Source organism: Octopus sinensis, linkage group LG11, assembly GCF_006345805.1.
Source record: "Octopus sinensis linkage group LG11, ASM634580v1, whole genome shotgun sequence".
NCBI classification, from domain to species: Eukaryota; Metazoa; Mollusca; class Cephalopoda; order Octopoda; family Octopodidae; genus Octopus; species Octopus sinensis.
In genome coordinates this window covers 25282132-25297519 of record NC_043007.1, presented here as the reverse complement: position 1 = coordinate 25297519, position 15388 = coordinate 25282132, and the positions used below count along the sequence as shown (strand labels likewise).

At 40.1% G+C, this 15388-nt stretch overlaps 1 protein-coding gene across 1 annotated transcript in view; it reads left to right on the top strand.

Moving 5' to 3' along the window:
- The window catches only part of LOC115217287 (leucine-rich PPR motif-containing protein, mitochondrial), a 65349-nt gene that overhangs the window by 22984 nt on the left and 26977 nt on the right, over positions 1-15388 (top strand). The window contains exons 13-21 of the mRNA XM_029786930.2: positions 598-731; positions 2657-2744; positions 4370-4464; positions 6562-6696; positions 8482-8547; positions 11646-11696; positions 12276-12336; positions 13704-13807; positions 14509-14651. Coding sequence (XP_029642790.1) covers positions 598-731; positions 2657-2744; positions 4370-4464; positions 6562-6696; positions 8482-8547; positions 11646-11696; positions 12276-12336; positions 13704-13807; positions 14509-14651 — 877 coding nt within the window. The remainder of the gene's footprint in view (positions 1-597; positions 732-2656; positions 2745-4369; positions 4465-6561; positions 6697-8481; positions 8548-11645; positions 11697-12275; positions 12337-13703; positions 13808-14508; positions 14652-15388) is intronic.

Genomic DNA, 15388 nt, shown 5'->3' with positions numbered 1-15388 from the left:
ATTAACACAGGTTATTGGAACATAAACCTTCTTCCATGAAAAGATAGCTTAAACTGTGCTCTAAATGGAGGTGTAGTCAAATCCTATTTTATGGACTCAACCATGTTCTAAAATAAGTCGAAAGGTAAGCTGCTATAAATCAGCACGAACTTTCCAGACAACCCAATCATCATCATCATCGTTTAACGTCCGTTTTCCATGCTAGCATGGGTTGGACGGTTCGACCGGGGTCTGGGAAGCCAGGAGGCTGCACCATGCTCCAGTCTGATCTGGCAGCAGTGTTTCTACAGCTGGATGCCCTTCCTAACGCCAACCACTCTGTGAGTGTAGTGGGTGCTTTTTACGTGCCACCGGCACAGATGCCAGGGGAGGCTGGCAACAGCCACGATCGGTTGGTGCTTTTTATGTGCCACTGGCACGGAAGCCAGTCAAGGTGGCGCTGGCATCGACCACGTATGGATGGTGTTTTTTACATGTGCCAGGGGAGGATGGCAACGACCACGATCTGTTGGTGGTTTTAAAGTAATTTTCTTTGGTTATTACGCTTTTCTTTTTGCAATTTAATTATCTGAACTTATTTTCTGTTTGTATTTTCAGGTTTCTTAAAAGCTTTCAAAACGATGTTAGATATGTTTGAAAGTGAAAAAGACACAGCTGTGATGCATGAATACATTATTCCTGGAATGGTCCAGCTTGGATTCACAGTTGATGAAATGCAACAGGCATTTAATGTAATTATTGATTCTGTTCCTTTCTCTGATTTCATGCCAGTTTAAATTTGGATTAACCCATATTTTAAAGGGATTTCTAAATATATTATTTTTGTAGTGCAACATACAGTGTACATGTATAGTTTTGTGGCCAAAAAATTTGTTTCATAGATGCAGGAGTGGCTGTGTGGTAAGTAGCTTGCTTACCAACCACATGGTTCTGGGTTCAGTCCCACTGTGTGGCACCTTGGGCAAGTGTCTTCTACTATAGTCTCAGGCTGACCAAAGCCTTGTGAGTGGATTTGGTAGACGGAAACTGAAAGAAGCCCGTCGTATATATGTATATATATATTTGTGTGTCTGTTTGTCGTCCCCCCCCAAATCACTTGAGAAGTGATGCTGGTTTGTTTACGTTCCTGTAAGTTAGCGGTTCGGCAAAAGAGCCCACTAGAATAAGTACTAGGCTTACAAAGAATAAATCCTGGGGTCGATTTGCTCGACTAAAGGCGGTGCTCTAGCATGGCCGCAGTCAAAATGACTGAAACAAGTTAAAGAGTAAAAGAGAGTCTTGCAGTTTGCTGGTCTGTGATTAATTTTGTTGCAAGGTACATGGAAGCACTGGCAATGGCTGTGTGCTTAAGAAAGTTCACTTGATGTGTTTCTTTGTTCCTCTTCCTGTCTTGGAAGCCATGCAAAAAAAAAAATCATAATCCTAGTGTTGTTCTTCCTTTTCAAAATAGTCCATGAAAAGACAAACAACAACCATCTCTAAAAGGAAACTAAGTGTAAATTGTTCAGTTTTGCTACTTTATTCAGTGACTGGCTTCCATGCCGGTGGCACGTAAAAAGCACCCACTACACTTTCAGAGTGGTTGACATTGAGTAAGTGTCTCCTATAGCCCCAGGTTGACCAGTGCCTTTGAGTGAATTTGGTAGATGGAAACTGTGTGGAAGCCCATTGTATGTATATGTTTACATGTATGCATGTGTGTGAGAGTGAGTGAATGTGTGTTTGTTTTAATCTAAAATGGAGACAAACACAAATCTAGGGAACGTGAAGTCCAGTTGACATTGCCGTAGAGATTATTGTCTCCCCAAAGCACTGTCATAACAACTGCATTGTTTCTCTTGTGGTATGAGCAGTTTCCCCATCTTGTTGGAACCATGTGTGAGGTTTACTTTGAATGGCCTTCATGTTCCCCAGACTTGGCTAGCTCAGATTTTTTCTTGTAAGGATACCTGAAAGAGGGTTTACGTCAACAAACCAGAGACCCTGGTGCAACTGAAGGGGAACATCAATAGAGAAATCAGAGCTGTTACGAAATTTTATGGGTGTTATGGGGCATGTTTTGGAAAGATCATGGGTGTGTGAAGCAAAAATGGCTGCCATTTAAGTGATGTCATTTTTCATATGTGATGTGGTATTATTATGTGGAGAAAATCCCTGGAGAAGGACATCATGCTCGAAATGATCAGTGGCAAGAGAGGAAGAGGCCGACCAAGAACCCGCTGGCTTGACACCATCAAGAGGGATACCGGAATGGACATAGCCAATCTGAAAGAAGCGGCCCAAGATAGAACTGACTGGAGGACACTGATCAAACGAGTGACTGAGAGTCGACTTCGACTGAGCGGATAGATAGATAGATAGATAGATGTTGTATTGCAAAATTTGACTTCTGCATATTAATTTCCATTATGTTCTTTATATTGTATCAAAATTTCATGCATTTATTTGTAAAGTTAAGGAAGTTATTAAAAATTGAAACCCATCAGTGACTTTTGGGACACCCCGTATAAAGGTTTTAAAAACTTACTGCTTTGTCAGAAGCTTTCCCTATTCGTCTTTCCTTTCAGTTTCTACTTATGCACTCAATATTTTTAGCTGTAAATTCAGTTATGTATGACCTTCTTTTCTGCTATTTGTCTCTGTTTCTGTTGCTTAGGAGTTGGGAATCACCGACAGTGACTTCAACTGCTACTATTTCTCATATTTACTGGAACACACCACTTTTGAAACAGCTATTGCATTTGGTTAGTATGTTTTATCATCTTTGTGTACATATTAATAACAAATATATAATGAAGAAGTTCTTTTTTGTAAAGTGATTTTAGCCGAGGGCTCAGTGAATATGAAAAAAAAAATCATTCATTCTTTGAGACAGAGGTATTACATTGAAATATTGAGATAGCTAAAAGAAAGAAGAAAACATTTAAAAATATATTATGGGCATGTGTATTGAAGTAACTGTGATGGACTGGCATCCCGTCCAGCTGGGGGGAACACATACGCCACAGAAACCGGCCCCATGAGCCGGTGTAGCTGTGTGGTTAAGAAGTTTGCTTCAGAACCACATGGTTTCAGGTTCAGTCCCACTGCATGGCACCTTGGGCAAGTATCTTCTACTATAGTCCCACACTGACCACTGACTTGTGAGTGGCTTTGGTACATAGAAACTATAAGGCGGCGAGCTGGCAGAAACGTTAGCACGCCGGGCAAAATGCTTAGCTGTGTTTCGTCTGCCGTTACGTTCTGAGTTCAAATTCCGCCGAGGTTGACTTTGCCTTTCATCCTTTCAGGTCGATAAATTAAGTGCCAGTTACGCACTGGGGTCGATGTAATCGACTTAATCCTTTGTCTGTGCTTGTTTGTCCCCTTGAGGGTAATAAAGAAATAAGAAACTGAAAGAAGCCTGTTGTGTGTGTGATGGACTCTCCTATTGAAAACGACGTATATGTGTTCAGCTTTTACCAAAAAGTCTAAGCGCCCACTACACTCTCGGAGTGGTAGGCGTTAGGAAGGGCATCCAGCTGTAGAAACTCTGCCAGATCAAGACTGGAGCCTGGTGCAGCCATCTGGTTGCCAGCCCTCAGTCAAAACCGTCCAACCCATGCTAACATGGAGAGCGGACGTTAAATGATGATGATGATGAAATGCATGTGCTATACATCAGCCCACTCCTTCCATTAAATCAGCATTACCTGGACAGGTGCACAATGTACCACATGTCAGGTGATGAAGTGATTGCAGAGCAGAAGTGCTTTGCTCAAGAACACAACACACCACATTGTCTAGGAATTGAAACCACAATCATGCAGTTGTGAGTGCAACACCCTAACCACTAAGCCATGTGTCCTCACATATATACATACATACATACAGAGCCGCCTTGACTGGCTTCCGTGCCGGTGGCATGTAAAAAGCATCAATCCGATCGTGGCCATTGCCAGCCTCGCCTGGCACCTGTGCCGGTGGCATGTAAAAAGTATCCACTACACTCATGGAGTGGTTGGCGTTAGGAAGGGCATCCAGCTGTAGAAACACTGCCAGATCAGACTGACTGGAGCCTGGTGCAGCCTTCTGGCTTCTCAGATCCCGGTTGAACCGTCCAACCCATGTTAGCATGGTAAACGGACATTAAACGATGATGATGATACATTATATATACACACATACTCATACATACATCATCGTCATCATCCTTTAACATTTATTTTCCACGTGGGCATGGGTCCAGACATAACCTCAAAAATTATAGCAGTAGTATATATTTTAGAGTGTCAAAAGATTCCATAATATTTCTGATCACTAAACGTTTCTCAACTGATAAAGTTAAGAAAACTAAATTTTTATAATTTATTTCTTTTTACCTGTTTAGTTGAGAATAAAACATTTATCCCAGTTATTGGTGCAATTAAACCATATGCACTTAAACAGTTCAAGAAAACTGCTGACTGGAAGTCTTTTCTGAAGGTATGTAGAAGCATATATATCTAAAATATTTATATAAAATGCATGCTTTTTTTTCTTTCGTTAATCAGTGGAGATTACATGGTGACTCTAAGGCCAAGAGGTTCATGCATTGGCACTTATCAACCTGGCTTCAGATTCTCTTTTACTCTTTTACTTGTTTCAGTCATCTGACAGTGGCCATGCTGGAGCACCACCTTTAGTTGAGCAAATCGACCCCAAGACTTATTCTTTGTAAGCCTAGTACTTATTCTATCGGTCTCTTTTTGCAGGGACGTAAACACACCAGCATCAATTGTCAAGCGATGTTGGGAGGACAAACACACACACACACACACATACATATACGACAGGCTTCTTTCAGTTTCCCTCTACCAAATCCACTCACAAAGCTTTGGTCGGCCTGAGGCTATAGTAGAAGACACTTGCCCAGGGTGCCACGCAGTGGGACTGAACCTGGAAACATGTGGTTGGTCAGCAAGCTACTTACCACACAGCCATGAGCATTATATTTATATAGATGACTGAGACCTTTGGTAATATGCTGTGCTTGAAAATGAAGATCCATCAAGGCAAGTGGAATCATAGTTGTGGCAGATACTGGTGTCATGCAACTGGCACCCATGCCGGTGGCATATAAAAGCACCCAATTACACTCTTGGAGTGGCATTAGGAAGGACATCCAGCTGTAGAAACTATGCCAAATCAGACTGGAGTCTGGTGCAGTCCCTCAGCTTACCAGCCCTGTTCAAACCGCCATATCCATGGACAAATGGATGCTAAACAATGCTGATGAACTAAAATGTTAAATATAATTTCTTTTGAATTCTTCTAGAATAAATTATGAAAACAATTACAAGGTCATGTGAAAAATGCATGTTTTTTTTCTTCAAATATTTGCCTGTTAAACTGTTCAGTAAATGAATAAATAAATGGATAAGCTAAGCCAAAATAAAATAAAAAGATTAGGGAAAGGGAGTTCTATTTGAGTTTTCTTGTTTGTATCACCAACCCACATAAACATACATATGGATATGCGAATGTCTGTTATGACACTGGATTTATACACGCTTGTGAAATCGAAATCGAATTGAACCAATCCTATGACTGGCACCCGCAGATGCCAGGACCCCTGGACTGGTGGTACGTAAAAAGCACTATCCGACTCGTGGCCGATGCCAGTGCCGCCTCGACTGGCTTCTGTGCCAGTGGCACGTAAAATGCACCAATCCGACCGTGGCCATTGCCAGCCTCGTCTGGCACCTGTGCAGGTGGCGCGTAAAAAGCACCCACCACACTCACGGAGTGGTTGGCGTTAGGAAGGGCATCCAGCTGTAGAAACATTGCCAGATAAGACCGGAGCCTGGTGCAGCCTTCTGGCTTCCCAGATCCCCGGTCGAACCGTCCAACCCATGCTAGCATGGAGAATGGACGTTAGATGATGATGATGTAAGTACTTGCGTTTATCAGTGAATCACATTAAACACACAAAATTGAAATAATTTGTAAGGAGTTATCAAGAATCCTTTCAAATGTTTCATTTGTAATTGACTTTGTCCCATTTGAAGCTGGTCTTGTTAGCCATTCAAGGGTACATGATCTGAAACAAGCTGTAACTTGTAACTGTAACTAGCAGTTCAGCAAAAGAGACTGATATAATAAGTACCAGGCTTAAAATAATAAGTCCTAGGGTCAATTTGTTAGACCAAAACCCTTCAAGGCTGTGCCCCAACACGCCGACAGTCAAATGACTGAAACAGGTTGGATTACATTAAAGATGTAAACACAAAGATGCAATTACATTAAGTCATCATCATCATCCTCGTTTAACGTCTGCTTTCCATGGGTTGGACGATTTGACTGAGGACTGGTGAACCAGATGGCTGCACCAGATTCCAATTTTGATCTGGCAGAGTTTCTACAACTCGATGCCCTTCCTAACACATATTAATAAGAATACCTATGTATGTATATTTGTAAATTTTTAAAATACTTGTTTGTATACAGTAGTGTACATATGTTGCTGTTGGTCTCATCATTGCCTTTTTACCAACATGGTCTCCATTGTTACCTTTCATTATTCTCTTCTTTGCCTCTCAGATTATAAGATTGTGTAAGGAAATGATGGCACCCACGAAACCCCTGACTGAAATGATCAACAGTTGGATAATATTGGTGGTCAGAGCGAAAAACTGGAAGTCTCTGGAAGCAATTCTTGATGAAATGAAGTTACAGGTATGTTATATCCCAGTCTTCCTGCCATTTACCTACAATGCATCCCATTTGTAAGAGGAGCAACTCCTCTGACCCTGCCAACTATTCGTCTATGTCACATTCACTTCAGACATCTCAAAGTGGAAGGAAACAGCCATTAACAATTTTCTCTAGAACCTTGAATGCCTTCATGCAGTGCTTTACATTCTGTTCAAATCAACTTGGCCTTTTATTCCTCAGGGCTGATAAAAAAGTGACAGTCAAGTACTAGGGTTAATGGTATTGACTCCTTAGGCGGAGAGCTGGCAGAAACGTTAGCATGTCGGGCGAAATGCTTACCAGTATTTTGTCTGCTGCTACGTTCTGAGTTCAAATTTTGCCAAGGTCAGCTTTGCCTTTCTTCCTTTCGGGGGTCGATTAAATAAGTACAAGTTACGCACTGGGTCGATATAATTGACTTAATCCGTTTGTCTGTCCTTGTTTGTTCTCTCTGTGTTTAGCCCCTTGTGGGTAGTAAAGAAATAGGTATTGACTCCTCAAATCTCATCAAAAAAGATGGCAAGCTGGCAGAATCATTAGAGCATAGGGGGGAAATGCCTTGTAGCATTGTTCTGGTACATTAGGTTCTAGGTTCAAATCATGCCAAGGTCAACTTCACCTTTCATCTCTCCAGGGTTGACGAAATTAAGTACAAGCCATGTATTATGGGTGATGTAATTGGTTAATCCCCACCTCCTAAAATTACTGGCCTTGTGCCAGACTTTGAAACCATCATTAAGGCTATAATCTGGCAGAATCCTTAGCATATCAGACAAAATGCTTAGTGGTTTTTACTCCAGCTGTTTATGTTCTGAATTCAAATTCCACCGAGGTTGACTTTGCCTTTCATTTCTTCTCAGTCAATAAAATAACTATGAGTTGAGGACTGGAGTCAATGTAATCAACTAGTCTCCTCCCCCAAAATTTCAGGCCTTGTGCCCGTAGTTAAAAGAATTATTAATATTGATTTTAAGAACGTAGCAAGCTGGCAGAATCATTGGCATGCCAGACATGCCCAGGTCAACTTAACTTTTCATTCTTTTGAGGTTGATAAAATAAAGTGCCTGATAAGTTGGGCGGGGTCAATGGAATTAATTAACTCCATCTCTCTAAAATTGCTGGCCTTGTGCCAAAATTTTGAATTATTAAGTATTTGTTTTTTATTATTATTAAGGCAGCGAGCTGGTAGAATCATTACCATGCCAGGAAAAATGCTTAGCAGTATTCTGAGTTCAAATTCCGTTGAGGTCAGCTTTGGCTTTCATCCTTTCGGGGTCGATAAATTAAGTACCAGTGAAACACTGGGGTTGATGCAATGACTAGTCCCCTCCCCCAAAATTTCAGGCCTTGTGCCTTTAGTAGAAAGGATTATTATTATTATTATTATTATTATTATTATTTTTATTATTATTTTTATTATTATTATCGTCGTTGTCGTCGTCAATAATAATAATAATATTCAACTATGGTTTCGGGTTCAGTCCCACTGCGTGACACTTTGGGCAGGTGTCTTCTGCTATAGCCCCGAGCCGACCGAAGCTTTGTGATTGAATTCGGCAGGCGGAAGTTACTGCCGTGTGTGTATATGTGCGTGTAGGTGCTTGTGCCTCTCCGAAAGAGAGAGAGAGGGTAACTATGATATCATTGAGAAATGAAAAGGCATGAATGCTACTACATTGCCCCTCTCCAGCATCCCATTGCGATTCGACTTATATCCAAACTAAAGACAGTTTAATAATTCTTTTTCTGTTTTGTTTTATTTTCTAGAATTTCAGTCTTGACTCTGAGTTCTTCAATGTGAATATTCAGAGTGTTCCCGAAGCTTTACAAGCTGTAAGTATACTCTATCTCTCTGTTCTAGTTCTTAGTCTTCGTCATCGTTGTCTTCTCTCCTTCTTCTTCCACTCGAGTCTCAAAGACTTGTGGTCTTCTTCTCTGAGTCATTGTGGAATCAGACAGTTGGGTGCAGCTGTTTGGATGCTGACTGGATGTGTGTTCAGATCGTTTCGGTGACAATATATTTTGGCGCTGGAGGCAAACATACACTCAACTCATTGCATCTGCATAAATATATATCTAGGCGTGGCTGTGTGATAAGAAGCTTATTTCCCAACCACATAGTTCCAGGTTCAGTCCCACTGCATGGCATCTTGGGCAAGTGTCCTCAACTACAGCATTGAGCTGATCAAAGCCTTGTGAATGAATCTGATAGATGGAAACTGAAAGAAGCCTGCCGTATATATGTATATACATATATCTATATCTGTGTTTGTGTCTGTTTGTCCCCCCCCACCACTGCTGGACAACTGGTCCTGGTGTGTCTATGTCCCTGTACCTTAGTGGTTCAGTAAAACAGAATGATAGAATATGTACCAGGCTTTTAAAAAATAAGTACTGGGGTCGATACATTTGACAAAAAACTTTTGAGTGCAGTTTCTCAGCATGGTTGCAGCCTAATGACTGAAACGAGTAAAAGATAAAAGATATAAAATTATCAACCATCGCACAAACAATAACTCTGAGCACCTCTTCAAACTCCACCCATCTAACACCCGTGGACATATTTACAAAGTAAGAAAACAGCACAGCTCCCATGACTTCACGAAACATTTTTTCACGCTAAGAGTTGCTGAAGCATGGAACAAACTGCCGGCATCGGTTGTTAGTTGTCGGAGCACTGCATCCTTCAAAACTTCCATGCTTCCTGAGATTCGCCAACACTACACCTGATTTTCTCCCCTCCATACGCACACAAGCATGTATCTGACTCATACATTGTTCGCTTTCCAGACATTTCTACATTACTGCATGTACTTTATATGCACTTTCTGACAAGTTGTGGTGCACCTGAGCACTGCATACAATAATTTCATTATTATTATTATTATTATTATTATATATATAGATTGACAGATAGATACAGATAGAGGGAGAGAGACATTACACATACATACAAACATAACTAGATGTTCATACACATAGACAGAGAACATTAAAAATGTCCGATGTCAAATAAGTCAGCATCGAGTCAGTAATGTCAAATGGGCAGCACCAAAACATTTCATACCTGGGACTCAGTTCCACCTGTTGAGAAACAAAGAAGCTTTTGTGGCATTCATTTAGTGTTTGCTGTTTGCTGGAAGAGGGTGGCAAGCTGGTAGAAACATTGGCACGCCGGACGAAAAGCTTAGCAGTATGTCATCTGTCTTTATGTTCAGAGTTCAAATTCCACCGAGGTCAACTTTGCCTTTCATCCTTTTGAGGTCAATAAATTAAGTACCAGTTGCATACTGGGGTCGATCTAACCGACTGGGCCCCTCCCCCCAAATTTCAGGCTATTTTGTTGGAAGGTGCAAGGCTTAATGGTTAGGGTGTTAGGCTCATAATCATAAAGTTAGTTCAACACCCAGTGGCCGATTGTGTCCTTGAGCAAGACACTTTATTTCTCATTGCTCCAGTTCAATGTATCTCAAAGGGCCAGCCTTGTCACGTTCTGTGTCACACTGAATCTCCCTGAGAACTACTTTAACCTTTTGGCATTTAAACCAGCCATATCCAGCACAAATATTCTACTTGTTTCATGTTCAAACTGGCCAGATCAGGCCTCTCACACATATCCCACAATGTTATTTTAAAAATAAACATTCACAACATTGAAATCTTGAAGCTTCACGACAATGCACATCATCATTGTTTAACGTCTGCTTTCCATGCTAGCATGGGTTGGACGATTTGACAGGACTGGCGAACCAGATGGCTGAGCCAGGCTCCAGTCTGATCTGGCAGAGTTTCAACAGCTGGATGCCCTTCCTAACGCCAACCACTCCGAGAGTGTAGTGGGTGCTTTTAAAGTGCCACCGGCACGGTGGCCAGTCTGGCGGTACTGGCAACAGCCACATACAAAATAATGTAAATGAATAAGCATTGTTTTTGACAGAAAAATCTGAGTGCTAAAGGGTTAAGGGTACGCTTGTCTGTGGAGTACTCAACCACTTGCACATTAATTTCATGAGCAGGCTGTTCCATTGAATGGATCAGCTGGAATACTTGTCACCATAACTGATGAAAAGCCAGTAGAATATTTTGTTGTGTGGACAGTTTGTGGGACACTGTGTTATGTATCTGTGTAAGAGATGCTGTATGGTGTAGATTTATTACAAGACTTTGATGCTTAATGATACATCATCATCATCGTTTAACATCTGTTTTCCATGCTAGCATGGGTTGGATGGTTCGACCAGGGTCTGGGAAGCCAGGAGACTACACCAAGCTCCAGTCTGATCTGGCAGTGTTTCTACAGCTGGATGCCCTTCCTAACGCCAACCACTCCAAGAGTGTAGTGCGTGTTTTTTATGTGCCACCGGCACAGATACATCTTGTGAATTTCGTAGATGAAGACTGAGTGGAAGTCTGTCACACATGTGTGTGTGTGTTTGTGTTTCAGTCCCCATCATCACCACAATTTGACAACCAGCATTGGTTTGTTTACATCCTCATAACTTAGCAGTTTGGCAAAAGAGATTGATGGACCAGACTTAAACTGGGGTCATTTTTTTTCCCTTTCTGCTAAATCCTTCAAGGCTATGCCCCAACATGGTCGCAGTTCAGTGACTGAAACAAGTTAACCCTTTCGTTAACAACCCGGCTGAAACCGGCTCTGGCTACAAATAAGTTTTAAATTAAAATCTTCCACCAAACCTTAGACACAATTCATGTTCCTAGCACTAGCTTAATGATAACTAAGTTATTTTACTAAATTCTTTGTTATATTTAAAGTAATTGAAAGAAACACAGAGCATCTCAAAATAAATACAGTAACGAAAGGGTTAAAGATAAAAAATAACAGTGCATGTGTGTTTTAAATGATTAATCATGACTCTACCATGTTCTAATTGTTTAAGATTTTAATTTCTTCCTCTTTTTCTTTCCAGAAATTTGACGATATTGTTCAGTCTGAAGAATCATCATCATCATTTGATAGAGTGAGTCGATCCTCTCTTATTTTTGAAAACAAATAAAAAAAAATCTTCGGTTTTATTTTGGTACAAAAAGAAAAAAAAAAAATTTTGTTTTCATATAATCCTTTGATGGCTTAAATCAAGCAGATTTTTGGGTTCATGTGTTAGTCAGCATTACCTACACTTTTCTTGTTTCGGTTTGGCACAGGCAGGGCTATGTGGTTAAGAAGCTCACTCTGCAACCATGTGTGTTTGGGTTCAGTCCCGCTGCACAACACCTTGAGTAAGTGTCTCCTATAGCCCCAGGTTAACTTATGCCTTTGAGTGAATTTGGTAGATGGAAACTGTGTGGAAGCCCATTGTATGTATATGTTTGCATGTATGCACGTGTGTGAGAGTGAGTGAGTGAGTGTGTGTGTGTGTATATGTATATATGTGTGTTTGTGTGTTTTAATCCAAAACGGAGACAAACACTAATTTTCCATTTCTAACACTCTTGGATATGCTTACACAATCATAAAACAACACAGCACCCATGACTTTCGGAAACATTATTTTTCGTGCTCAAAATTGCTGAAGCATAAAATAAACTACCCACATCAGTTGTTAGCTGTTGAGACACTATATTCTTCAGAACTTCCATGCTTCAGGAAATTCACCAACAGTACACCTGATGCCCCCCCCCCCCCACCACCACTTCTCTGTTTTTAAAACTGCTCATTCACTCTTTTATTCTTTTATTTGTTTCAGTCATTTGACTATTTTTTAAAGCCTGGTATTTCTTCTGTCAGGTTCTTTTGTCAAACTGCTAAGTTATGGGGATGTAAACACACCAACACCAGTTGCTAAACAGTGATGGGGGGACAAACACAGTCACAAAGACACACGATATATATATATATATATATATATATATATCACCGTAACCAACCAGGCTATCAGATGTTGCTACACATCGCTGGTCACAATGCGCTTCGCATTGTTTTAGACTTCAAATGGTGTCACCCCATTGGCTAAGTGAGCAGGCCAACAGAAGAAAGAGTGAGAGAAAGTTGTGGCGAAAGAGTACAGCAGGGATTTCCACGATCCCCTTGCTAGAGCCTAGTGGAGCTTTAGGTGTTTTCGCTCAATAAATACTCACAACGCCCGGTCTAGGAATCAAAACTGCGATCCTACGACTGTGAGTCCGCTGCCCTAACCACTGGCCCATTGCGTCTCCACATATATATATATATATATATATATATATCTATACAATAATATGTTACATTACTCGATTGTCAAGATAAAACCCTGAGTTTCAGATAACCAGATAACCGAAGAGATGGTGTTGTGGATTTCCGCTTCGGCATCTGAAACTCAGAATTTTATCTTGACTATCGAGTAATGTAACATATTATTGTATAGATAAATTTCCTCTATTTACATAATATTGAGGTCTCTTTCTTTCTTTTGTTATCTTACCGTTTTACCAATATATATATATATATATATATATATATATATATATATCATCATCATCATCGTTTAATGTCCGTTCTCCATGCTAGCATGGATTGGACGGTTCGGCCGGGGTTCTGGGAAGCCAGAAGGCTGCACCAGGCAGGGCTTCTTTTAGTTTCCATCTGCCAAATCCACTCACAAGTCTTTGGTCTGCTCAAGGCTATAGTGAAAGATACTTGTTCAAGGTGCCATGCAGTGGGACTGAACCTGGAACCATGTGGTTGGGGAGCTAGTTTCTGTGCATTATCCTATTCTATGTACTGTTCATGCACTTTTGAATACTTTTTCTGATGATTTGTGGTGCACCTGTACACTGCATACAATACATTCATTAATTTCTATCATTACCATCTCCACCACCACCACCACCACCATCATTATCACCATTATCACATGCATTGCTCAGTGTTATGTTGATTAATTCAAGAGCCAAATCACTACCACCACCACCATTTCCATCATACTGCCATCACCACCACCACTACAATAACTCAGTGTGTACATACATATTTTTTAATCTTATTTCAGAACCCACTTTCCAATTATACACCAGCCAACTTCAAGACTATGTGACGAAAACAAATAACAACACAGCTAAGAAATTGCTTCTTGTACGCTACTGTGCCACTGGGGTGAGTATTTAATGTTTGGATTTTAGGAATGATATTGTTTCAAACTAAACTAAGAAAGAAATGGCAAAAATCCTTGATGACAGAGCTCAAACTAAAACGTAATTTTATCTTTAACTAGCAGTATCGCTAGGTGTTGCTCGGGTTTGTTTCGACCCTTTAGAATTGGAATTTTTGAAAAGTAAAAATTCTGCATTATGTAGCTTGTTATTCTCTTTAAGTGAACATTTTTCTGGTTGAAATACACCGAAAAATGGTGACACAGCAGTCAAAAAATCGTAAAAAATAGGTATTTTCATAGAAAAAAAGGACCTTTTTGATGTAAATAATTTTTGGCGTTAACTTGATCCGATTTGAATTTTTTCTTCTAGGGAATGAAGAGCAAGCCTTCTTCTACCATACTCTCTATTTCTATCATACTCTTTATATATAAAGATTAGCACTCGTACATGCACATGTGTGTATGTGTGTATTATCAGTGGTTCCCTCTGTAGTGTGTTTCAGCTGATAAAGACCCAATCATCAGTGAAAAGTGGTTTATTAGAGCAGACCTTTTCGATCCATGCCACTATAGAAAAATGAACTTAAAATGATAATGTTAAAGATATATACTAATACACTTTTTCAGTTATTTGCTGCTTGTATGTTGCCATTTGTTGTCTTCTTGCTGATATGTAAAATCTTTATATTTTCCTAATTCTCAGGATGTTCCTCATGCTGAAAAACTGAAGGCATCTCTGGATAAAGAAGGATTCTTTTATCCCCCTCTGGTACTACGCCAGTTGATCTTCTTAAATGCTATGTACAAGAAGGATTTGAAGGAAGCTCTGAAATATCTCACTCTGATGTAAGTATTGCCCCTTTTTTAAAACCTTTGACCTTCTGCAGACAAGGGAGAGTCTATATGTCAGGTTTACAACCTTTGGGTCAAAATATAATTCCAATATATTTTTTTGAAATTTAAAAGGTTCTGGAATATACTACAAAATAAGCCCCAGGCATTTAGGCCACAACATGACGTTTACTGCAAACTGTTACATCAAACTGATGTTTGAAACACATTTTTTTTAGCATAATGTCCTTTATAAAACTGGTGGAACTCCTGCCTGACTAAGTTGTCTCATTGTTGATGTAATAACAAGATTTTAACTTAAAGATGTGAACACTTATAATATTGGTGGTTTGGGCTGGGGTTTAGCAGTATAAGGCTAGAAGCGGGTCCCAGTGGTTGCTGGTGTGAAACTAGGGGAAGTAGGGTATGTTTTGGATAGTTTAGTATTATGGAATTAGAGGGGAGTTATGTCTTGTACAAGTTTGGCATTATGGTAGGAAATGGGGTGAGGTTGTCTGTCTTGGTCTGGATATTTAATATAATAGTCATTTTACCTGCATGGAAGAGCAGATAACTGCCAAATGAAGAGAATGTGAAGCAATTACCTAAAATGTGAGTAGGTTGTATTTTACCACTGGCTTAGGTACTTAACTTTTATAAGGTCCACACCACTTAGTTACGAAAAGGTGCTGCAGAGTGGAGGGAAAAAACTCTTCTGTAGGCTGTTGTAGCAGTGTAATACAAATTAACTT